The 25,855-nt window shown below is 37.4% G+C and overlaps 1 protein-coding gene and 1 non-coding gene across 5 annotated transcripts in view; both read left to right on the forward strand.

The window, feature by feature from the left end:
• LOC124797833 (serine/threonine-protein phosphatase 6 regulatory subunit 3) overlaps positions 1 to 20,663 on the forward strand; it is a 188,955-nt gene extending 168,292 nt beyond the window's left edge. For 3 of the 4 annotated variants that reach the window (XM_047260919.1, XM_047261175.1, XM_047261005.1), the window contains 4 exons: positions 5,981 to 6,077; positions 6,172 to 6,258; positions 9,071 to 9,313; positions 19,071 to 20,663. In XM_047260919.1, the coding sequence (XP_047116875.1) occupies positions 5,981 to 6,077; positions 6,172 to 6,258; positions 9,071 to 9,313; positions 19,071 to 19,134 (491 nt within the window). In that variant the 3' untranslated portion in view covers positions 19,135 to 20,663. The remainder of the gene's footprint in view (positions 1 to 5,980; positions 6,078 to 6,171; positions 6,259 to 9,070; positions 9,314 to 19,070) is intronic. The other variant, XM_047261088.1, reaches the window with a different exon arrangement.
• Positions 20,664 to 25,250: 4,587 nt separating this feature from the next.
• Trnas-uga lies at positions 25,251 to 25,325 on the forward strand. Its single transcript has one exon. It is a non-coding gene; the product is annotated as a tRNA-Ser (tRNA).
• Positions 25,326 to 25,855: the final 530 nt, after the last annotated feature.

A 25,855-nucleotide genomic window follows, 5' to 3' on the forward strand; every position in this document is an offset into this window, starting at 1 on the left:
GGCAATCTTCACCTTCCATATTTTCATATTTCAGTGCTTTCTGTCAACCCATACAAGTTGTTGCATTCCAGTAAAAGGTGCTTCATAGTTAGTTTGCCTCCAGTGTTTGGAACATCAATCAATGACTGTAAGCCTACAGTTTTTCTATTCTTCTTAATATTGCTGTAAAAACAGAAGTCTCTCTCTCTCTCTCTCTCTCTCTCTCTCTCTCTCTCTCTCTCTCTCTCTCTCTCACACTCTCTCTCTCTCTCTCTCTCTCTCTCAGCCCTGTTGTGGAACTACTAGAATGAAATAGTGGTTCAATTAACTATATGCTGCTCCATTCTACGTGCAATGATGCTACCAGCAGAGGATATCGGAGCATCTGGTTAACATTGTGTGACATTCAGGGTCTTATCGTGGTGGTGGTGGTGGTGGTGGTGGTGGTGGCGGTGGTTAGTCATACCTACGACCAAAATTTGCTCCAGTTTTAATTTTTATGTTGGCTCAAAATAGCATTAAAAAAAAATTACGCAAGTATATTGTACTGTAGAGGATGGAAAAAATTTGTGTATGTAAATCCTCTGTCTGTATAAGAGCATACTTACAGTTTAAAGAGAAGTGATTCAGAAAAGTAACTCAAATCCCAGCCCTTTTACCCAAACAATAATCTTACCAACTGCACGATTCAGTAATGACTCCATCCATCTCAAAGCGTTGATCTATCAATATCTATCTCTCATTGTCTATAAAGTTAGTTCCATTCTTCTGCATTGTTTTGTCAAGAAATTTCTTTGTACTCTACATTTTACTGCAACATGAAAGCTTCTTTCCTTTGTAAAACTATATTTGCACCATGTATCTTTAGTGTATTGATAATATTCAGGGTTTTGATCAGTGGAGGTCTTTACAACATTCAAATTCTTCATTGTATTTTTTACATAGAGTTTGGAAAGTTATGTTTTACCATCTAATGGTTATTCATTGCTCATTTAATCATCCGATGAATTAACTAACAGGTATTCAATGCTCGTTCAGTTATCCCGTGAATTAACTTGTTACCTTGTAATTAATAAAGCATACTTCTGCCAGTACATTTTGGTTCCAGAATTGCAAATTTTTCTCCATCAAGCTTAGCTGATACGGTGTTACTGACCTTTCGTCCTTATTGCACCTATTTCAGTGCTTGTTCTGTTACCATTTTCTGCTCCATTAAATTTTTCAGAGAATGGCTGAATGTAATTGAAACAAAGTTTTGGTCACCATACTGCCACGTGGTGACTCACATTTTCAGAAAGGTGAAAGATGAAAACACTTAATGGGCCAGTGGTTTTCCTAATCTTTTGCACAGTTTCAGTACAGACTTAGATGTGAAAAATGCTACTGCCAACTGATGCAGTAGCGAGATACTTCCCTTTGGCCCTACAAAAATATATAAGCACGTCCAGTAGCTTCTGAAAATTTTTGACTTTGCAGTAAAAGTATGCATTACAAGGCACTTATAACCCAATATGACTTCACCGCAATATGTGCATAAATGACTTGAAAAAAATATTAATTTCATTATAATTCTTTATTATGCATCACCCCCAATATACCACTGCAACTTTCATTCTTATTGTTTCTGAAGAAATAATTCATTGTAATGATAACTGTTTGGTGAAGAATTTGGAGTAAAAAGTGAATGGATTTGAACACAGTATGGGCAAACTTATAGTCTGCCAACTTAGGTGGTTGTCCTAATGCTGCTGCCTGATGGCTGACGTTCTTGTATCATATTCAGTAAGTGTACAAAACTCTGAACACCTATTTCCCAAAAGTGTCAGTGACATATTCTAGATGTGAACAAGAAATGGTTTACGTCTTCCTCTTTGTCACAAGAGTAAATTAGCATATCGAACATACCTGTTCAGTAAAAAATGTTGATTGTTGATCCAAGATTAAGTTAGTGGTTTGAGTACTGTTGTTGTCACGAGAAATCTGATTGTACGTATTCTATTGTGATATCTTTTAATGCAGACGGCGTTTGCACCGTGTATCTGGCCAGTTTTTTTCGAATATTCAAGTGTGACATTTGAGTGTTGTGCTTCCTGTGATTTTCCTACACAACTTTTTTAAACCCATGGGGATAATGCTGATCTGAGAATAGGCCAGTACCAAAAGCTATGCCATCTTGCTCAAAAAATTATCAGGATCGTATTTTCTAATGCTATTTCTGCATATGTGAGCATCTTGAAGATTGATACTTCTCTTCTGTCATTGTCGTAAGGGGAAATTTGTATAATGCAAATTGTATGTTTGTTACATATATGGTCAAGTTTTAAACTCATTATGTAATGATCTCATTGTTGTGAATACACGAGTTCATATCCAGTGCTTCTACAGTCTGTTGACTTGGTCTTCTTTACTCAGTAGCAGGTTGTTAGGCATTGAATGGACAAGTTGTGTAGTGTTTCAGAGAGGTAATTGTTACTTAATTTACCACCAAATACTTATCTGCAGTATGAAAATGATAATTTTAATGCATCCATCAAAACTGCATCACTAGGTATTTGTTTCATTGCTCCAGTGTGTACTTGTAGAACTTTTCTGTTGTACTTAATCAGCTAGAGCAAGTAGAGACAGATGCCTATAGTCAAAGTGTGACTTAACTGTTGCACTGTGTAGCGTAATAAGTGTTACACACTACTTCCCAATTTGATCTGAATATTGCATACACTTGCTTTTCTCTCTCTTCTCCAGGATCTACTCACATTCTTTACCTGTCTATAATCCCACAACTTTCGCATAAATGGTTTGATGTATTGATAATGATGATGACGACGACGACGATGGTGTGCATTGTTTGTGTATCAATGGGATTTGTTTCCTGATATTGTAAGATCATTTCTTCTGTGTAATTCATTCTGTGTAAGAGGGAAAGGTGCAGTAACGGAGAAGAAGTAGCTCCTATGTAGGTCCATGAGGAATACAAAAATGAGGAGGAATGCCATAGAGAAATTAAGATGGAAAGCATACTATTTAAAAGATAGTGTAGGAAGGATTAAAAGAACTTACTGAATCTTACGATTGTCTGTAGTGGTAAGTTGGAGATACGCTGCCCTCTAGGTGTACCAAGAAGTATAACATCTAGGTAGGTGACCAGTGCAGACTGCTTGTTCACCTAACGTAATTACCTGTGCTATCATTCTCAAAGCAGTTTTGTTGTGTGGAGCTGTTTTCTTTAGTGTGTCTGAAGTCTCCAAATAGACACACAAAAGAAAACAATTTTGAAGTTACAATAAAACAAATCTAGGTTTCACACACACTATATATAATGAAGGAAGTTGTATAATCCAATAGTTTCTGCACTTGCGCATAACCTACTGGCAATAGTTTTTCCGGCGGGTCTTGCAGAAAGTGCCACTACTTCTTTAACCTAGTCCACACGACGACACTAGTTTGCACACAAATGCTCTACTGACCACTGTGCATGTGCAACTCAGTGAAACTAAACCCTTTCAGCTTGTTGCAGCTTACGTGACACTAGTCACACAAGTCTTGAGGTTAGGTGTGTCAGCAGTGTGTAAACATAATGAAATATGAAGTGGAGAATGGAGGATAATGTTCGCTTTTTGGTTATCTATGCCTTGCTTAGGTGTTTGTGGGATTTCAATGATGTTGATTACAAAAACAAGCAGCAACATGTTGCTGTGCTTACTTGAGACTGTCATACGTGTTCTGAACATAGATCGGTTGACAGTAACTGAGCTGCAGGGCAAAATTCATTAAATCAGGAGCACATACACCAATGAATTAAGAAATACAGGCAAGCAAAACATCTGGCTGTGAAGACTAAAAGCCATTAATTCGAGTTGGACTATTCTGCTTAAGAAAGAGTGTTGACAGAAGGAAAGTCTACACAAATCAGGAAAGCTGAATTCTTTATTCAATATTCGTTTATTTCAAACATCACAAACTCCAACACATTTGTTCAAATTTGAAATGTTGCCATGATTGCAAACCATTCTCTTTTTAATAATTATTATTGCTTTTAATGTTAATAATTATTGGTGCTAACAGAAATGCGTTATCACCAACAAAAACAGCATATTGTAGCACTTTTGGCTACAATGGTTCATACATGACATCTTTGTTCCTTATTGCATTATTAACTCCCTGTAGAAGAAACGTGAACTGTTCTGGTGACATTCAGCAAGGTCATTGAGCAACCAAGCTGATGTCTTTCCTTTATCCTTTCACAGACCCAAACATGTTTCTTATTTCTTTTCTTGTGCAGCAATCCCATTCAAACAAATATAACTCCACCACAACTCATGCAGCTGCCAAAACTTTCATTTCACACATGACCAAGGCAGCCACAAAATGATGAAACTGTAATGTACATTGGTGTAGCCATGTCTGTCTAACCATTTGCATGCAACTAGGGGCACAACCCAATGTCCTTGTGTAAAATAGGCTTTCCTCCAAGTTGGCTACAAGTTGTGTTCAAAAAATGAGCAGCGTAGAGAAAGAAGCGTGAAACTTCCAGCAAGACCTGCCAATCATTTTACAGGACAATGCTTGGGATGCATATGGTGCAAGTTGTGACTGATTTGTTTGATTGGTGGGGCTGGGAAGTGCTGTACCACCCACCACACTACCAGGACTTCAACTTGATTCCCAAATTGCAGATAGCACTTTGTGGCATTCGCTTCAGAACTCCTATAGAGATTTGTTGGGCAATAGAATGCTCTATGAAGCTATCAATAGAACTGGCGCTGCTAAGGGTATCCTAAGATTTCCACATTGCTGGCAATGGGTTATACACAATGCTGGTGGTTGCTTTGAAGAATGGTAAAACTTTGTATCAAAGTTTCTATTTTATATAAGTTGTAAGTAAATAAGTTTTAACCCTCATACATTACAACATAAAAGAAATTTTTGGTTTGTTGTACTCCAGAGCGTGGGTAGGCAACCAGTGGCCTGTGGGCCAGATCCGACCACCAAAAGAAATGTGGGGGGCCACTGTACTCCACCTGGGGCCACATCCCCCCCTCCCCCCACTCTGCCCCCCTTTCACTTTTACAGTCTGAGTGCGAAGTTACAGCCTATTTGGTCATGTGCGAGCAGAGAATAATGTCACGGATGCTATGGTTTTGACTCCATGCACTAGGAGCATTGCTGTCGTGTCACTTATGTGACGAAGTGGCTGGCCTGCGAGCTTACGTTAAGTATGCAAATCAGGCTCGCAGGTCACCAATGCCTGCTTCAGAGCAATCTCTGAAACCAAGTCTTACCCTGCCTTCTCTTCCTATGAGTTTCTAGCAGTTCTGTTAAGAGACTACATATGAAATTTGTGTGTGTATCTTTCTTTCTCTTTTCATTGCCTTAATGAACAAATGTGTTATGGACAGTAATATAGAGCAGCCTGTGAAATATATACACATACCATTTTTTTCTCCAGTTCATCATACCTTTCAATTCACTCACTTCCAAACAAAGATCTTAACCCAGATATCCATGAACAACTGATGTATTAGTACTAGTCTTCAACAGACAGCAGAGAAGTTGTTTCACTAGTGAGACTGCAGCTGGCAGGTATGTAGTGCAGACACTAATTTCACACAAATATGTATTGAGGCTCCCAGCTTAAGAGGAGAAAACATTCTTTCTTTTTACTTAATTTTGTATTTTTACAATTAGCCCCATATGTGTAGAATTCTTGATCAGTTGCTCCCTTCTATTAATTCTCTCTAGAGAGGCACACTTTAGTAAATTGTAATTGTTGTTAGTATTGGAAAAGTTGCTATGCTATAGGTTTTCCAGTATTTCTCAATGGAATTACATTTATTTATTGTATCTCATAAAATTCTTACTTCAAGTCAAATTAGTCATTTTTACTAGTCACCTTTTTCTTAAGCTGTTGATAATAGTGTGTGTGTGTGTGTGTGTGTGTGTGTGTGTGTTTTTCAAGGTTAATTAATTTTGAAGAGTTTTACATTTCTTCTTTATCTTTCAGCTGTGACTGACTTAGCAGACAAGCTTGGTGCTATGGGAATTAATAAATTGAATGAACATTTGAACGCATTGGAAAAAAATGCCTGTGAACCCACTGGGTAATAATATGATAAAAAATTGATTTCATTAATATAAAATAATGTGAATTGTATCTGTTTGTTATTTTTTATTTACTTTTTCCTTTTGTTACAGATCTCTTCCAAAATCAGATGATAATGCAAATTGCAGCTCATCCTTAGAAAATGATGCTCAGCTGTTAATGGACAACTACAGGTACATGTACGTTATTGAATGCATTGAAATTTCTAAGGTTTTTTAAAATGGAGAACATAAGTGACTTTATTATATGTTATGGGAATTGTATAAATATTGTTTCTGATAATCTTGGAAAAGGAAAAGAAGAACAATAAAAATTTAGTTCCACAAGAATTAACTGCAGAAAATCCATGTAGTTTTTAACCTGAATTTTTACTGTAGTGAGAGACAAAAATCCAATTGTCAGTATTAATGGTGGATAAGCAAATACCGTTTTTTAGGACTGGTTTAGCCATCACGTTTTCAGTATCAGAGTGAGCACAAACAATTGGGGTGTCAGTACATAAGATGGGGGAACATCACAGTTTCACTGCATATAATTTTGGTCTCTCACATTAAATGTATTTGGTTTAACAAAGTATTTACGATTTCATGTGCACACAATTTCTTTGGGTGAGATGGCATAGTTGTTGCAAGTGGACTATTCTAATTTAGAAGCAGCTGAGTTCAGATCCCTGTCTCACCATCCTGAGTCAAATTTCCTTCACTGCAAGGAACCAGGGATCCTTCAACCAGCTTGATGACATTTCTTGCCACACTCCTTGTCCAGCTGAGCAGTTGCTTAGTCGTTTATGCCATCGATGGGAACAGTTCATAAAATGTCGAACACTCATTCTTTGCATGGATGATGTTTTGAAACGCATCTCTTCTTTTATGTTAAAGTAGTGCTAAAGTCTTATGATTCAATAATGCATCACTGTGGTGATTTGTTGTTATGGAGACAAGAGAAGTGGATTCAGCAATGCTAGAGAGAGAGAGTGAGAGGGGGGGCGGGGGGGCGTTATTCTTACACATACTTAATATTGTTTTGAAAACTGGAATGCCATGTTGCTTAAGGCAGCCATAAAATTTCTTCTATCAGTGAAAATGTAACAGTTCCAAATAATTGTTAAAAACTGTTTAAATATAACATTTACTGTAAAGTGGAAAATTCATGTTTAAAATTCAATTTGTTCATGTCTGAAATAATATACTCATTTATGAACTTACCTTCACTCTTTCAAATCCCCTATCCCACACCCCCCACCCCCACCCCCACCCAACCTCGTGTTACATCTTTTTCCTATTTCATAATTTTTCAATTGAAATTCAACACCTTTTGTAGCTTCCTTACAGTTTTGTAATCATCCCTTTTCTGTCTCCTCTTAGTGCACTTTCAGTTACTTTTTCATTCCTTTCTGTAGTTACTTCAAGTATTTTATCCTTCTTGCCAGTTGATGATTTGTTTTCATCTCAAAGTATTGGTTTTTCATATACATAAAATAAGGGAAAGGCAACCACTTACCTGTAGCAAACTTGGGTGTGGAGTGTAGGACCGTCCATCAGGAAACATTATTCACACTACCTTTCGCGCTCTTGCTCTTTTTCTAGTAAAAGGCGTACACGCGCACGCACACACACACACACACACACACACACACACACACACACACACACACGGAGATGCCTAAATGTACACTCCTGTGACTATGTCAAAATGTAGTTTTTCTTATCATTGGCTGCTTTCATTGTTGTCAGATATGTTGTGGCTTTCTTCATTTTTTTAGATTATACACAACAGGAACAACTTGTCTGAGAATTGTGTATTTTCACTGCTGTGTTCTGTAAACTCTTCTTCCTTTTCGCAGGTTTTGTTACTGCTTATAACTTCCTATCTTCAAAAAAACTGCTCCATATAACCTGGTTTCTTTACAGCTCATTGTGGGTTGTCTGGAACAATTTGGTGATCCCATCAGTACTTGTAACACACATTTCATTGAATAATTTTAGCATGATTTAGCTCATGACATGGAATTTTATATCGATCCATTACATTTTGTTGTGCACATTGTTCTGAAATACAGGATACCATATTTATCCAGTTCTAGGACAGGGGGAGCAGAACCTCAAAAATCGCAAAATTTTTTGGAAGAAATAGCGAAATATTTGTGGCAACCAAGATCATAAATTTCGTAGATGATTGTTTCATTCACAGCAATTCCAGTGATGCTGTGAGGTTCCACACCAAGTATCTCGTAAACTGCGACATATTCAGAAGAAACTGCCAAATATTTGTAAAAGCTGAGATTATAAATTTCACTGATGCTTGTATATAGAAATACATTGCCTCTTTTCTCGCCTCTCGTTGGTTAATTGAAACTATCATACCAGATAATGGTACCGATGATGATGATGATGATGATGATGATGATGATGATGATGATGATGATGATGATTGTGAATAGTAATACCACAGACCAACTGCCTTAAATAGTAAACAGAGGAAGAATTGGAGATAAAAATTAATACACACCTTTTTTTTAAAAAAAAAAAAAAAAAAAAAAAAAAAAAAAAATTATTTCTCTCTGTTTTGTCAACATGCAGACAATCAATAAATGGCTTAAGTTTATCCAGAAATAGTGTTAACTCTTTTAGCCACATGATTGAAATCAGTGAAACAGTTTGTCATTTTGAGTAGTTAAAAATAATATTTTGTCAAAGAGTCTCTTTAATTAAGGGATTGTCTTAAATATTCAGGGTTATCGAATACCCAGATAAATACTGTAGGTTATTGTTTTTCCTTGTTGCCACTGTCTAGTTTTCCTCCATTGTCCATAATTTTTGGCTCATTGTGAAATACCTGTAGTTACAAGAAGTCCATCAGCAGGTGCTACTTTCGCTGTGGATGTGTCGTGACAGCTACTTAATTGTTTCAACTGTATTATTGATTCGTAACATGTGAAAATTAATGAGTAGTTCATAAAGGTTTGTGAACAATAAGCTTTTACAATTTCAGATTCTTATCAGCCCAGGGCCTAATGACAGTCCCCTCAGCCTGTGATAGTAGTGACTGCAATAGCAGTTCAGCTGGCAGTGAGAATACATCTACCATTGTGAATAATAGTGCGAGCAGCAGTAAACAAACAGAAGAACAACAACAACACGTGCTCTTGCCGAATACTGAACTATTAGTTGCAGAGAATGGACCAATAGATCCAAACATCCCTGTGGAAGTGGAGGTAGCTGCTGCATTGCCCATGTGAGTAATCTCTTCTAATTTGTTTTAAAATCAAACATAAATTGAATAGGTGATGGACACAGTTTATAAGAGTAACATGTCACCTGAAACACATTCTCTTCTGATACGCAACGTTCTTGGAATCCTATCTACTAGCTTCTGACTTACAACTTTGTCCCCCTTGACTTTTAACTCTGTCATGAGAAAAGTAAGCATACTGTGCTGCAAGGAAAGATTTATGCTTCGAACCACAGGTTAAAAGAAAGAGTTTGAATTAACTAAGATAAATCTGCATAAATTATTGCAGAGTGGCAGGGAAGTGGAAGGAATTGGTTGGTTTGCGGTATTTAGTAGAAAAAAATTGCACAGGAATTCTCAGGCACCATGACCCAATGAAAAATACGATAAAATAAAGTGTCACTGACAAAAAAATCTTTAAAACCAATTTTCTTCAAATTACAAGTGACACGCATTGGTTTGTGTTGCCATCAGCAACTCTTATCGATAAGAAAACTGCCACCAAAAGCTCCTCACAAATAGCTGGTACGTATTTCAGCACTGCAGATGGCATAGTTGGTGCCGGGACGCCAGCACATTCAGCAACACTTCCAACTTGATCAGCAGACAAGGTCATTGCTCTCACTCAGCTGCAATCAAGGGCTCGGTCACCTGTTCAATGTCGTGATGTCTTGTCTTGACTCAAGAGACTCCATAGCAGCAAGCATTGTGCTGCTTTCATTTAAGCAGAGCCTATTCAGTGGTGTTGCTTGGCGCGGCTGCCAGGAAATTCGAATGTTATGTGGTCGCAAACAGAATTTTCCTATGTCCATCATCTTGATGGGAATCTCTCGGGAGAAATTAAAAAAAATATATGTATTAGGTTTGCCAACTGACAGTGAAATAAGTTATAACAAAAATACTCACTAACAACTGAACAGTTCCAGCAATGTATGCTGTTTAACTATAATGCTGAAAGGCACCCTCCTCCCCACCACCACCACCACCACCACCACACCACCACCACCACCCCTGACCTTCCAACAATCTCAACTCAAAATGAGGACAACCAAGGCTGAAGAAGACTTTAAAATACAGAACGCGTTTCTTAAAGATATGTAACTCCGCTAATGAGGAAACCAAAATGCAATATACATTTAGTATACATTGTATTTAAAATGGGGAAAGATACAAGAAACAGGTAAACATACTATGAAGACTTTCACAACCGGATGTCATAGCTGTTCTGTGCTGTATGACTGTGATTGAAGTAACTTTTTGGCTCATGTTTTGTCCAGAGCTATGCTGGACATTCTGGAGGTGCTCCAAAAATGTCTAACATAGCTCTGGACGAGACGTCAGGATCTGAAGAGTAAACAGTTCATAATGTTAAATTTCGTGGCAGATTAAAACTGTGTGCATGACCAAGACTCGAACTTGGGACCTTTGTCTTTCTCTCTATCTACTGAGTTACCTAAACCCAACTCGGGACCCATCTTCACAGCTCTATTTCCACCAGTACCCCATCTCCTACCTTCCTAACTTCTGAGCAGCTCTCCTCTGAAACTCCTTGGAGAAAGGACATTGCAGAGACATGGCTTACCCACAGCCTAGGGGGATGTTTCCACGATCAAATTTTCACTCTTCAGTGGAGTGTGGCGCTGATATGAGACTTCCTGGCAGATAAAAGCTATCTGCCAGACCAAGTTTCGATCTTGGGACCTTTGCCTTTGTAGGGCAAGTGCTCTACTGGCTGAGCTACCCAAGAAAGACTCATGATCTGTCTTCAACGTCCGAGTTAGCCTTATTTCAGCACACAGTTTTAATCTGCCAGGAAGTTTCATATCAGTACACACTGTGCTGCAGATTGAAAATTTCATTCTACAGCTCATAACATTATTTTCAAAGGTAAAATCTCAAATCAGACATTCAGTGCAGAAACCTAGGTAATATTTTATGCACATTCGAAAACCGGACAGTATTGTTAGTCATTAAAAGATCTAAGCCATTTTAACTGGCCTCTTCAATTGATATCTTTAGTGAAGTCATTAATAGGAGAATTATCAGTCATAAAGAGAAAGTTCAGTCTTTCACAAACTTACATAGGTTTAAAAATTATTTGGAATTCATACCATACACACATTTTCACCCTAATTATGAACAATCCGTGGTTCGGTTTATGATATATTGACACAAAAAAATTCCCTGGCAAGGTGACCGGAGTTAAAAACCTGAGAATCTAAACTTGTCTGTAGACCTGGGCAGGAACTTCCCCATTACATATGTGTCCCATGACCCTTTCTTGTCCACTTTGTACATGAGTGTCATGCTAGCCTTTCTCATCCACCTTGTATGTGTGTTCCCTGTCGCCCTTTCTTAACACACATCGTACAGCTGTCCTCTTCTTTGCAAGCCTCTCCTACTTCCCTTGATCACTCTTCCTCTCTTACGTTCTTTACTCTGCCTCCTTCCCTCCCATCGTTTCTTCATTTCCAACAATTATGGTAGCTGTAGTCAGCACATTGGAAGGCTATCCCTAAACAAGAATCATAAATGAAACTACTGAGGAAGTGCAGAATGCAGATATTTATGGCTGCATGTGTTTGAAACATCTTTTGCAATAATGTATCAAATGATTTAGTACAATATTTAAAAACTGTCATTGTATTCCAACAGAAGTTGCTTTTAATCGATGATCATCTTCAGTCGATTAAGTTTTTCTTCAGCAGTGAAGCTTACAAGGCATATGTCAATAATCACTTGTTAGCAGTAATATCTAATGCAAACAGTAATGTTAAGACATACATAGTTTGTACTTAGTGGCATGACAAGGTGACCAGTGGAACAGTAAGACATCATTGACTGAAAATGGTCACGTTATTGAAACTTGCTTTTGACAGAATAATACAATATTTTTAAATACATATAAGCTGTGGCATACAGCTCACGCAAAATATTTTATAGTACAATGTCTGCTACAAAAAGAATTTCTGGTAAGCAAAAAATTTTGTCTGGGTGTATTCCATTAAAATATATTGTGTGTGGAAATAAGTGCTGCAAATAAAAACCATAATCTGTTAATGCCGGACCAGGTCAGATTAACCTGATGAGAGTGTGTAGAGCGGAGACAAAAGCCAAGTGAAATACCAAGGGGAACTATGTAAGGAATTCAGCATCAGAACATAAATGAGACGAGGTGAAGCCATCATACCTGCGGTTTTTAATATGGTACTAAAGAAAATAATTCAGAAATTGAAAAGAGAAGGCAAAAGTGTGAAGCTAAATGGAAAAACACAGTTATTGGGATATGCAGACGACATTGCAGCCATAGCGAAGTAAGAGGAAGAGATGGCAGAAACCATAGAGGACTTAGCAAAGAATGCAAGTAAAATTGGACTGAAGATTAACAGGGAGAAGACTGAAATGAGAGAATTCTCTAACAAGCTCCATTACAGATTGGAATATGGAACATAGCCAGGGTGGGAAATTTTAAATATCTTGGTACCTGGTTCAACAGGCATAATAACCTATAACACGAAATTAAACTCTCAATGGGTGCAAAACTTATAAACTTATCACAGTCTGAAGCAGATTCTGTCATCAGAAAATTTCTCAGCTAAGATCAAACTTAAAAGCCTATAATGCAGTGGTAGTACTGGTATTGTTATATGGGTCAAGAACCTTAAGCACCAAAAGAGAGAAAGAGAGAGAGGAGGAGAAGAAGAAGAAGAAGAAGAAGAAGAAGAAGAGAACGTATTGGACTTTGAATGGAAAATTATGAGAAAGATGATTGGACCATTCCACAAAGAAAACACTTGGAGACAAGAAAAAACAAGAACTGAACAACATGTTGAAACAGCTGAATATCATGCGGAAATGAAAGCATGGAGAATTAGCCTGGCATGGCACATTGCCAGGAGGTCATACACATGCCAGGCCAAATCTGTGTTTTCAGGAAAACCAGGAGAACTTGTGCAGTTGGAAGATTTTAAAGTGATGGTAAGATGAACCACAGAAGGACCTTCAGCTGCTGGTTGTTCATAAGAACTGGATCCAAAGTGCGCAGCGTTGCCATGTACAGGAACATTGTAAGGTCAGTGCATGATCTTTAGTGTCTGTGATCGCCGATCACCAGTATGATGATAAACTGTAAAGGTACCGAAGATTTAAACACAGTGAATGGATTGCTTTGTTTGATAGTGAGACAGCACAAGTTCTTGACAGATCCTTTACAAATTAGATAATACAGTTCATGACATCCTTTAATTCTAGAAGTTGTATTTCACTGCTTCAATTTGTACTAAGATGTTAGCTTGTGAAAATTCCCTAAGATGTGGTTTCGATGCTATTGCATTAAGTGTTAGAATAAACACCCTAACTGATTAGAGAAACAGCACAATGAAAAGAAAATTCAATACAAAAAATGGATGACTGATACAGATTGAACACACATTATGCTCGATGAACTGGGAAGGTATCTGCTAGTACATTCCTTGTGGTCGAACTAAGATGTTTGGTTCAAAAAAGATGTTTGTAACAGCACTGATTCCATTATACTTGGCTGCAGTATGGGACATTGCATTTTCATATAAATAAATTACCATTTTATACCCACCCTTGATACTGAGGCTTGGCCAATCAGTCTTGCATGCAGCTTCATTTTTTGTCTTGGTGGATTTGAGTTTCTTGTCTACTGCAACAAATACACAACCTCCATTTCCCTGTCCTTTCGAAATGCACGCAGATTTTCCCATGAGTCTTGCTGCTATCAATTCCAGGTTTCAACCAACTCCCTGTACCTAGTATTATTTGAGTTTCACTGTTTTTCAGGAGCACTTCAAACTCTGTCACTTAGTTGTGAATGCTTTGACAGTTAACCATTAGGATTTAAATATTCTCATCTGTGAGAGGCATTTCTTTCGATTGTACGCTGATACTTCTGGGCTACTTAAGCTGTTGCTATCCAGATTGGATGGTGAGTCACCTAATGTAAAAGAACCCTTTTATGCATCACACACACGGTCAGCTACCTGAGTAGTAGTGTCTGGTAAGTTGTGCACACTTGACCTATTTAGGGGAGACCCTACAGTTCTCAACTCTATGGCGTAAGTTCAGGAAGCTGCAGCCTAGCTTGTCACAGAACCTTCAGAGGATCTGTTCAGTCCTTCCACTCAACTTGGAACCAAAGGGCCACAATCGTTTCTGGGGACAATGCTGCAAATTGTGAGCTTCCTTGAAATTCCAAACACAAAGTTAGTCTTCTCAACCTTCTCTGTCAGTCACCGGAATGACCCAAGTATGACCTAGGAACCCAGACAACAGGCATCACTTGTTCCAATGTGTGCCACAATCCGCAGTTGGCTGCACCCTGTTCTCTCAGTGGCTACTGGAATAGCCTCTTATTAAACATGTTGAATGAAGCCCCCAGGCACACACTGAGTGCTCCTGGTTTCTTTTCCTGTCTTTTGCTGCCAAAATTCCCCCAAGGGGTACCATCATTCACCATATGTTTGAACTGCAGACAATCTGTAGACCCCTACCTTTTTGCATTTGCCTCCTTTTGACAAAACTGGTTGCTGCTAAACAGGTGAACTGAGTCCCACTTGCTCAGTTTAAGTGAAAGACAGCAGCTCAAACTTGTTGTTTAGGGGGACTCCTTCCTGGTCCCCATCCACTTTGCACAGATCTACCAATGCCATGCCACTCACACTTAAGTGGATGAAAGATCGTGTACTTTCTGCAGAGAAGACAAGGATCCTCAGGAGAAGATAGTACGTAAGATACCTCTGGATCAGTGTCAGAGTACATGACTCTCGGGAGCTCTCCCAACACACTGTTTCACACTGTTTTGTAGCAGCCGCTAATCGTTTGACAATAGGCAGTATGATTTACAGCTGCTTCAGAATGTCAACCATTCACAAGTGGGGCTGCATTCTGGCTGGTGCAATGTATTGCAGGGCAGTGAACAAATAACTTTAAATTAAGCTTGCTGATTACCTTTTTGTCTGATGAGCTAAAAAGTTGCTAATTCTGTGTAAGAATTGAAGCAAAAAAACAAAATGAGATTTCTATTAAGGCAACACAGACTTGTGGTAAAAATTACTATTTTCCTAAAACTTTTGGAGGGTATTTGTAGTCATTAGCAAATTCAAACTGAGTTATTTTACAATAAATGTTCATAATACATAGGGCTGCTCCTCTTCGGGGACAACTACATGTAACACAATATATATAGAGTTCAAGCTCACCAGCCATTTGACCCTCTTATTCTGTGTGGATGCACAAACAGCGCCCGAACTCTTACAGGAATCGGCAGTAAAGCTGCGAGTAATGAGTATAATTGGCAGGGGCACTGTGAATATAGTGCGGGACAATAAGTTGCGAATGTGGGTCTCACGAGAGGCGTGCCAGAGATAAGTCTCTGCAGTTGCAATATCCTCTGTATCCTCGATGCCTCAGATGGAGAGAGCTTCTGCCATGTAAGCAGGAGATCCCAGGTTCGAATCCCAGTTGGGGCTCACATTTTTGATTATCCCCGTTGACTTACATCAGGTGTATTCATTTCATTGTAATTTCATGATATGTTCATTAGAATGTCTGCTACAAAAACTAAATCAAGTAGATTTACTACAAATTATCCATAAATTATGCGAAGGACAGTGGTAGCTTCTGAAAGTTCTCAAAAATGCATGTTTGTTTGCATTGATATTCAATGAAATTCAGGGGTGATGTATTCTTTGGCAATAACTGTGAACCACAAATGCTGATTTACTACGAAATAAGTTACACATTCAAAAGACTCGTACTGGTGACTCTTATGTTCAGAGTTTTTCGCTGTTGTGACATGCATTTTGAATAAACAGCCTAACTATTGTGGCTGATAAATATTTGGTACATACACGTACTCCAGAGAGATCGTCCATTAGTTTACTTAAGAAATTTAATGTATTTAAAGCTACAATGCCTGTTACAAACTCCTGTAGGTGCAGTTCACTTCCAAATGGCTGATCGTAAGATCAGAGTTTGTGCTAGATGTACTGTTACTCTTGCTGTTGCTACCATTACCATCACAAATGCCGTATTAGACCTCGCAATGGAATACAGTCTGATAACAAACCATACATATAAGCACATGGTATGCTGAGTGTGTGTGTGTGTGTGTGTGTGTGTGTGTGTACTATAAGTAATGCTTTTCACAACTTTAACTTGTCATGCACTGATAAGCCAAAACCTTATGATCATAGCCCACCATGAGATTAAATGCCACCTGTTGGTATTGTGGACATGTGGCAAGTAAGGTAGGTATATAAGTGAATCAGAGACAAATGAGGAATCATTCTAGTGGCAATCTGAGCTACGAATGGGGAAATCCACTGCCACTGCCACAGACTTTCTCAAACTTACAACGAGACCACGTGACAGATGAATTTTTGTAAGTTTTCGTATCTATAGTATGTGAAGTTTAGAACTAAAATATCGATGTAACAAAGCAGTTTGATGCAACTCTAAACAATTCTTGAGGAAACTGACTTTGAAGTTTTCTGTCCATCTTTATTACGTTAAAATAGGTCAATTTTTCGAGAAGTAACGTAAGTATGTTGGAGAGTGCTCACCTGACATGTATGGGTCCTGGGTTTGAGTCCCAACAGATTCAGAGTTTTAAACGAATGTTCTATAAGCATTTCTGTGAAGAGTAATGTATACAAAGATGGAAAAAGTCATTAGTGTTAGAGAATGGTAATCACTGGATTAAGTCTGTTTTCGATCATCCCCCCCCCCTCCCCCCCTTCACCGCCCTTTCACCTCTCCCTGTTCAATTCCAATACCTACATCATTTAAATATTTAAAATTCATCATATAAGTATAAATTAATATGTGTGTCACTTTTTTTTAAGAAAAATTCATAGTTTCTATTTCTAATAAAATCCAGCTCCCGTTGCAAGTGTAAATTTCAAACTACTGATTTTTTAAGATTTTTGATGAAGATTATTTAAATTAAAAAAAAATACAAATGAATTTTTTCCCATCTTTATGTATTTTATGCTTCACTCAAATGCTTATAAAACGTGCATCTTTGTTTAAAAATTTGAATCTGCCTGGAATCGAACAGAGGCTCCCCTGCATGGCAGGTGAGCCCCAGAGCCAGAGCACTTGTCAGAAAAGTGTTAAAACATGTTTGGGAAGCTTCAAAGTCAATTTTTTTGAGAGTTGCAGCAAACGTCTTTGGAGATTGAAATTTCAGTTCTAAACTTCACATGTAGCAAAAAAAAAAAAAAAAAAAATTGCCATGTGATCTTGTTAGATGGTTATAATAGAAATAAGTCTGGAAACAGAAATCTTGTAAATGGAGAAGCTATTTGTGTGCGGCTGCCAGTAGGATCTGTTGAAAGTGCTTGAAGGATGGTGAAAGCACTAGCAGGTGACAAGGTGTTGGACATTCAAGCCTCATCACAGAGTATAAAGCCTGGAGACTTGCCCACTCTGTAAGGCAGGATAGGCAGTGATTTGTGGTAGAGCAGCACAATGCTCACGGAGCCACAAATTTTGAGAGCAAATTTGCAGCGTACAACCCCTGTATGTTCCCATATCGGCACAGTAACATTGCCAGTTAAGGCGGCAGTGGCCACAGGTTCCCTCTCCTTCCCTCTTTCCTGATGAGGCAACAGTTTGTTGCGAAAGCTTGAATTTTGTGTGTATGTTTGTGTGTCTATCGACCTGCCAGCGCTTTCGTTTGGTAAGTCACATCATCTTTGTTTTTATATTTGTTTTAATGGTTCTGTACCTCAGTTGGTAAAAATGAAACCCTTATAGGCCATTCTATCCATCCGTCCATCCGTGTGTCCTATTGTTAAGACTCATGTTTCTCAGAAACTAGTGGAGGTATCAAGTTGAAATTTATGTCAAATACTAAGGTCTATGATCCCTTGGCAGTGTAAACAATTTAACTCCTAAGCCAATTCAATCAAAAGATACAATATTACGTATCACTTATTTTGATACTCGCGTGCCTTGATATCTTCCCCAATGCCAATGGCATCTTCCAGCAGGATAGCTGTCCACATTACGAGATGAGATTAGGGCTACATTGGTTTCGGGAGTGTGAAAGTGAATTCTTTTTGATGCCTTTCCTGTCAAATTCACTTTATCCATACACACAAGGGACGCTATAAGGCACTAATTTTATGCCCCTAAACTGATGGACTGTAATTTATGGGAACTCTGTGACTTGTTCATAGGCATCTGGTGCCACATACCTGTGGAAGCGTATCAAGGGCTGTAGAATCCAAGCAGTGAAGATAGCTGCTGTAATTAAATTCCAGTGGTTACAGTTTTTTGGCTTATCCATCTTTAGTTATATTAGTAACACTGTGAACGATGATGCACTCTCTCTCTCTCTCTCTCTCTCTCTCTCTCTCTCTCTCTCTCTCTCACACACACACACACACACACACACACACACACACACACACACACACACATGGTAGTTATTGAAATAACTTAATTAAAGTAGTTTGTTGAGAAATGGAATATGCTATGTTTGGCAGTACGGGGTTTGTACTCGTGCATGTCATTTCCATTTCCTTTGAATGTAGGGGAGGAGGAGATAAAATTTCTGCTTTGGTCTTTGGATTCATACTGGCTATTTGATACACTTCTCTCCATTTTGTTTGTGTTTTTAATTATGGTAATTACTAAGTAAATCATAAGTTTGATGGGGGAAGAGGATATGCCTTGTTTGTTCTATGAAGTTTAGTGTACATAACACATGATATTGTTTCAGGCCCAAATTGAGTGACACATCACCACCTGCAGAAAATCCCAAGACATCCAATGGGCCTGTTTGAAACTCAGTTTCTGACGCTGAACATCAGTCATATCAGTGGAATTGGCCTATTGTGTATTCTTGGTGAATAGGCATCCTGCCTGAAAACTGAGTTCTGGAAAAACTGTTTACATTTTGAATTGGGCAGGTACTATTGGTTATGGGATTGTATTCCATTGCTGAAACATGGTTTCTATAGGAGGAACAAGAGGACTGAACCTAACTGTAAAATAGTGTTCCTTAAAAGGTGCTCAATAACTTGTATTAATTGTATTATACTCCTGTGAGGTTTTGACTGGGGGAAGTTTAAGCTCCTTTTTTATGTTGCAAATTTACTGAAAAATGTGTAGGAAGTGGAATTTTTAGAAAGCAGTAAAAGGTGCCTATGCTTACAAAAATAAGTGTTCAAAGTGATGAAAGTGAACTTTAAAACATGAAATTCTGTTTAAAAATTGTTGAAAATTGTTATTTAGCGTGGAATGGAATATGTAATTTAAAATCTCAAAACAGTACTGACTTGAAAAAACAATTTGTGCTGAAAGAATATTCTGTGAAGGGTGCGTATAATGATCTATGTGTATATGTTAGTGTCTATACATGATTGTGGGTGTGTGTGTTTAGTGTGCCCTTGTATATTTGTGGACATGAAATGGCACACTTGCATGTAAAGATTGTGTACTTCATCCTCAGGAATTTATCATCGTTGAAAAGACTCCTGTAAATAGATTGAGTTGTTAGATTAAAATATCAGAGCATGTATTTATTTTAATTTTTTAGAATATGTGGATGTACATGTAATTGGAGTGTAAACCTGTTCCTTACGATTTCTGTGATTTATGCAGGTGCCTCTTTGTAAGGGAAAGAGTATTGTAAGAAATGATATTGTCTATGCTTCCCATTGAGAGACAGAGTGAACTACTACTAATTGTTTTGTGATTAGTTTTGTAATATATGTTCATATGAGCCATCTTAACATGAATGTTACCTTTACGGGAGTACTGCAATCCAAAATTGTCTTCAGATGGTGGCATTGCTTCAGGAATGCATTTGCAGTTTTTGATACTCTAATCTTATTTATTTTTGCACATTTTTGAAGTTCTTCCATCATCTCATTTTATCAAATTGTAAAATGTAGCAGTATTACTTTAGCAGGAAAGGTACAGCATATAGCAGTTTGAAAGTCACCTTTATATGTATCTTTTAATAGACAAACTTAAGTACTGTCTAAATCATTCTTATTGGCAAAGAGCTGTGCAATCTATTCAGTATTGTATGTGTCTGTGGAAGTGTTCATATGTTCCCACTACTTTGTTTCCTTAAAATGGTCAGTATGGATCATCAGTTGCTTCTGTTACATATCATAAAATTATTTCCTTCTATTGTTTTTAATGACTTAGATTGTAGGTGCAATAAGTTTTGGACAATAGAGCTGTTTATTTTCAAAGGACAGTTTGTTGAATTTGCAATATAAAAACACCACTCCATGGAACAATATATTCAGAGCAATGGAATACAGGCCCAGCCCTCACCAGTCTGTAAATGATGGAGTCACATGTAGAGATAAATGCAAACTGTAGCTTCAAGTAAAAAAAAAAGAAGGAAGAAAGAACTCCTGTGCATATTTGTTACCAAATGAATGGTTATTATATTGGCATATCGATAATTGTTGCAGTTGAAAAGCAATACTAGTATAAATACTGTATCACTTCATTATTAATACTTCCACAGTGAAAAAAATAATTTCATAATCAGTTAGATCCATTATTTCCTATCATTATCTTCACTTTTAAAATACAAAGCGATTTTTATAAACATTTTGTGATACCTGTGGTCTTCTTCATGTTGCTTTATTTTGAGACCTTTACATTGATTTCAGTTTTTAACAGTTTCTTAATATGACTGTGGTGCAGCTGTATCCTTGTTTTGATCAATTTTATTTTTATGTGATGTAGTTGTTAGAAGATAAATATTTAGAGACCACACAGATTCCATGTCTGAATTACAGACTTTTAGAGAAACCTGAGACTTTTGTGAACATACAGACATATAAGTAATTTTGTTATTTTAATATTGAAGTTTCCAAAGGTTACCACCATTTCTGCCTGTGAATTCATAACCTGTGATATATTAATTTTTTTAAAAAGATGCAGTTAAGCTCAAAATATTAAACTTGATGATATTTCAGAAGTGCCAGGGTGCAATTTTGGAATATTCCATGTTGTAAACATTCTTTAGCAGAACTGCCTTATATAAAATGTTAAACACACAAACAGTACAAGTGTTATTTTACATAGTATAACAAGTGGTGTATATGTTGAAATGGAAAATATTGCAACTAGAAATGTGAAAAACAGTTCTTGTTAATGTAAGGTCCAAATTTTATAACCTTATATAATTGAAAATGCTTAATGTTCAAAAGAAAATACAAAACATTTATTATATATTGTTTCTGTTATTGTGCCAATATCAGATTCATCTTTCTAACATTTGTTACAAATGACATTATATGTGGCCTCTACAGTTTACAGTATTTGGGGATCCTTATGCATGTAAGCTGGAAAACGTTGAACTGACGCAGAATGTATTAAAAAATCCATTGTGATACCTACATTATAGGTTTCTGTAGAAGTAGTGACAATTCTTCGAAAGAGCATAACATAATGAAAAGTTTTTGTATTCTGACACTGGATTTGAATGCTTTCTCACATATTTAGTTACTGATACCATATAAGTGGGTTGGAAAGCACCAGGTTTCATAAACATGAAATGATAGTCTGTAGTAAGTTAGTAGCACAAATTACTGTATCATAAGTAGTGACTTCGAAAATCTGTCTCACAATCACCCTCAAATATAGAGGGGGATTAAAAATTATGAGTTTGGGTGTACTGTCATGCTGCCCCATGTTGCTGTTACTGATCAGCATGGTTAATCATATACATTGTCGAGTATTATTATCTGTCTTTAGAGATATGAAGCAATAGGCACCAATAGCCATTGAAGCGGCTGCTGCAGAGGCATTTCAGAAATGCTAGAATTATCAACCGCAGTTTCCCTACTGCATGGTCATGCATATCAACTAATCTTAATCCGTGTGGCTTCTGGTTGTGGGGTTATCTGAAAGATGTTGTGTTCAGTGCTCAAGTTAAAAATGTAGCTGAATTGAAGGCACGCATTGCACAGTGCATTCTGAACATGACGTCTGACACACTCTAGTCTGTTGTGGAAAGTGCTGTTTCTCAATTTCAACTTGCGGCAGAAAATAGAGGCCAATATATTGAACATCTCTTGCTCCAGTCTCATGACAATTAGAAACAATGTCTTTTTATGCTGTTTCTGCTCCCAGGACAATTAAAAACCAATGTAATTTTTTCTTTTTATGCAGTTTTTGGCCTCAGGAAAATTAAAAACCGGTTTTTCCCATACAATGTCGTAAGACCTTGGTGTGGTGGATGGGCTGTTGACAGCATGAACTTATGCAGTCATGCACATTGAAGAGTACAGATGGTGTAATGTTCAACTCAAACTATAGCCATCGTATTGCTATTCATCTGTCATTTGTAGCTGATCTCATTATGTTAAGATTTTTACAGTGCTTTCTATTGCTAAGCTTTTTACCATGGTGTTTCATCCTGTGTCAATAATGTGCCGTTCAAATTTGACATCATTCTGAGCTGTGGTTCTCTTTCTACAGAGTTTTGAAACTGAAACTTTAATTATGGACACCCTGTATCAGTATATATGTTGATGGTAGCCGACTTGAAGAAGGCGCTCCTTTACAAGAGGCAATTTAATTAACCTTCGATAGATAGTTTTTTTAAACAAATTGGTTTGGGCACAGTTAAATCTGACTGATGACAACAGAGTAAGTGCAGAGGATAAATGGATGGGATTTTGGTAGGGGAGGGGCTGTATTATGGATTGCAAGACAGAATATTTTATTTAGGACTGCACTAAGTCTCCAAACATGCAGAGAAATATGAAAACAAGAAAACATACATAGATAAAACATACAATTTGTTGATGAATTGCTTCACTGTAGCATGTTGGCAGTATAGTGACTGGAATGCTGTAATGGGAGAAATGTTCAACTACATTTGTTTCTTCGTTTCACATTTGAATTATATACTGTGAAACAGATACTCATACTTCTGCTACATAATTGATTAAAAATTGATTGAAAAACATTATAACATGGTGCATTAAGTGTGAAAACAGGTATGAGCTCTAACAAAGCCCATGCTGTTCTGTAGGAAAAGATGAGAAATTTTGAAATCACACTTTCAGATACGAAACAAATGATTTTAATGACCATTCCACAAGCTGTACTTACGAATTCTTTCAGGTAAGGAAAATATGTCCAGAAAAATAGTTTTGTCACGCTTTTCAACATAATATGAATCTGTGATCAAATGCTAGTCATTAACATATTTTGTTATGAAACATTTGTGCAAAGCTTCATCAGGGCAGCTCACCAATAATTTGTCAGTATAATAATACTAGAGAGTAGTTTACTGAAATAAAGTATATCAAAAAGAAATACAGGCAATAATGAGTATTATAATTGCACGACAGTTGAGATATGAAAGTCTGTTTGAAGGGTGATGCATGGAGAAGATTGTGTGTTGTTTGTGTTAGAATTGTGAAGAATGATGATAAAGAAATAATGATTTCAGTAACATTTCGATCATAATTTGTTTATCCCAAAATCAAGATAGAGAAGTGCAGGTGGAAGGCATAGTATGAGAGAGAAGTCATTGAGGAAAGAAAAATTTGGAGCGACCTGAAAGGATGGTGTAGGACTGTGTTACAGTATCTTCATGTTCCTCTTAGCAAAAGTAAAAGATGTGTTAGTGAATATGTATGTGGGGAAACACTGGCCATTTAAATGAGTGGTATTGCATCTACATTGTATATAATCTGTGTTGAAGTGAGAAGCTTAAATACTAATTCATAAATAGTAAAATTTATTTTATGGAGAAAAAGTTATCAAGAAAAAAATGTTTTTTCTTTTATACTTTGACTCGTTAGTTCATCAGATGTGTACTGCGTATCTCTCCATTCTTAATGGCACACTTAAATTTGAATACAGTCATTTACAGCAGGGAAAGCAGAATTGCAAAAATAGGTTGATAATTAGAAAACTAATGAATGATTTCCACATACCACCGAGTGAATTGCGGTTCTCAACAAGTCACTTCTGAAAAGTTGCCAGGCCTTCTTTTTCGTACAATGCCAATCGTGTTCTAGTCTGTGTCCCAGTCTAATTACTCCCCTCCCCGTCTGTCAATTATTTCTTCCCAGGAATAAAGCTTCTGAACCATTTCTTGTAGCAATTTGGGAAACTTATCACATTTAGTATGGCTTTATCATATTTTCACACAGATTCTCCAACTTCATTCCCATCTGAACTGCCCAAACTTCTTTCACTCAAAGGTACTAACTTCATTTTTTTGAGAGAGACAAGGGGTTCACTTATTTTAGTACTTAATCATTAGCACTATGTGGAGTGTAACGTTTGAGTGGATAACTTTCTGACCCAGCCACTTAAACTTGGTATACAGCAAGTCCTTAATTTTGTAGGAAAAACATACCTTATTTAATAGCTACTTCAAAGTAACAATATTGGCCATCCAATAATTTCATGTCACAAAGTGCACGTAGGATGCATTACTTCTGTGAATGAGCCATATCTGCAACTACTAATATAATGCAAAATGAGGAAGACTGAGAATTCAGAACTAAATTTTCACATGCAGCAGAGTGTGCACTGATAAGAAGCCTCCTGGCAAATTAAAACTGCTTGCTGGACCAAGACTGTACCCAAGCACAATCACGACCTGTTGACAGCTTCAGTTCTACCACTACCTCATCTCCTAATTTCCAAACTTCACAGAGGCTCTCCTATGAAACTTGCAGAACTAGCACTCGTGGAAGAAAGGATATTGTGCAGAAATGGCTTAACTACATGCCCAGCCTGTGGCTAAGCTATGTATCGAAAATATCCTCCTTCCAGGAGTGCTACTTCTGCAAGGAGAGCTTCTGTGAAATTTGGAAGGCAGGAGAGCTTCTGTGAAATTTGGAAGGTAGGAGACGAGGTACTGGTGGAATTGAAGCTGTGAGGATGGGTCGTGAGTCATGGTTGGATAGCTCAGTCGGTAGAGCACTTGCCTTTGAAAGGCAAAGGCCCCGAGTTCAAGTCTCGGTCTGCTTCACAGTTTTAATCTGCCAGGAAGTTTCAAGACTGAGACGGATGGGCAAGACTCAGTATCAGGAGTGGGCAAAAAATAACTATAAATAAAAAACCACCACACCAGACTCATCTCCTGATGTAACCTAAAAATTGAGATATTACCTCAGTTCGTTTGTACATAAGCTCCTTAGTCATACAGTACTCATCGGTGGACATTTTAATAATCCAACAGTTAATTGGGAACATTGGTGAGCGTAAGACATCCGGTGAAACATTACTAAATGCCTTTCTTGAAACTACCTGAACAGATAGTTAGGAACCCCACTCATGATGGAAATATATTGAATTTAATGACAACAAATAGATCTGACCTCTATGGGATGTCTACATAAAAACTGGTATCAGTGACCATAGCACCGCTTGGCAACAATGATTACCAAAGTGTAAAGGGCAACTAAATAAGCAGTTATTTAGACAAAAAAAAAGTTGACCCATGTCTCAATAAGGAATTTGAAAAGTCAGTGCAGGGCAGGAACATGTAGAGGAACTATG

The sequence above is a fragment of the Schistocerca piceifrons genome, chromosome 1, assembly GCF_021461385.2.
Source record: "Schistocerca piceifrons isolate TAMUIC-IGC-003096 chromosome 1, iqSchPice1.1, whole genome shotgun sequence".
Classification (NCBI taxonomy): Eukaryota; Metazoa; Arthropoda; class Insecta; order Orthoptera; family Acrididae; genus Schistocerca; species Schistocerca piceifrons.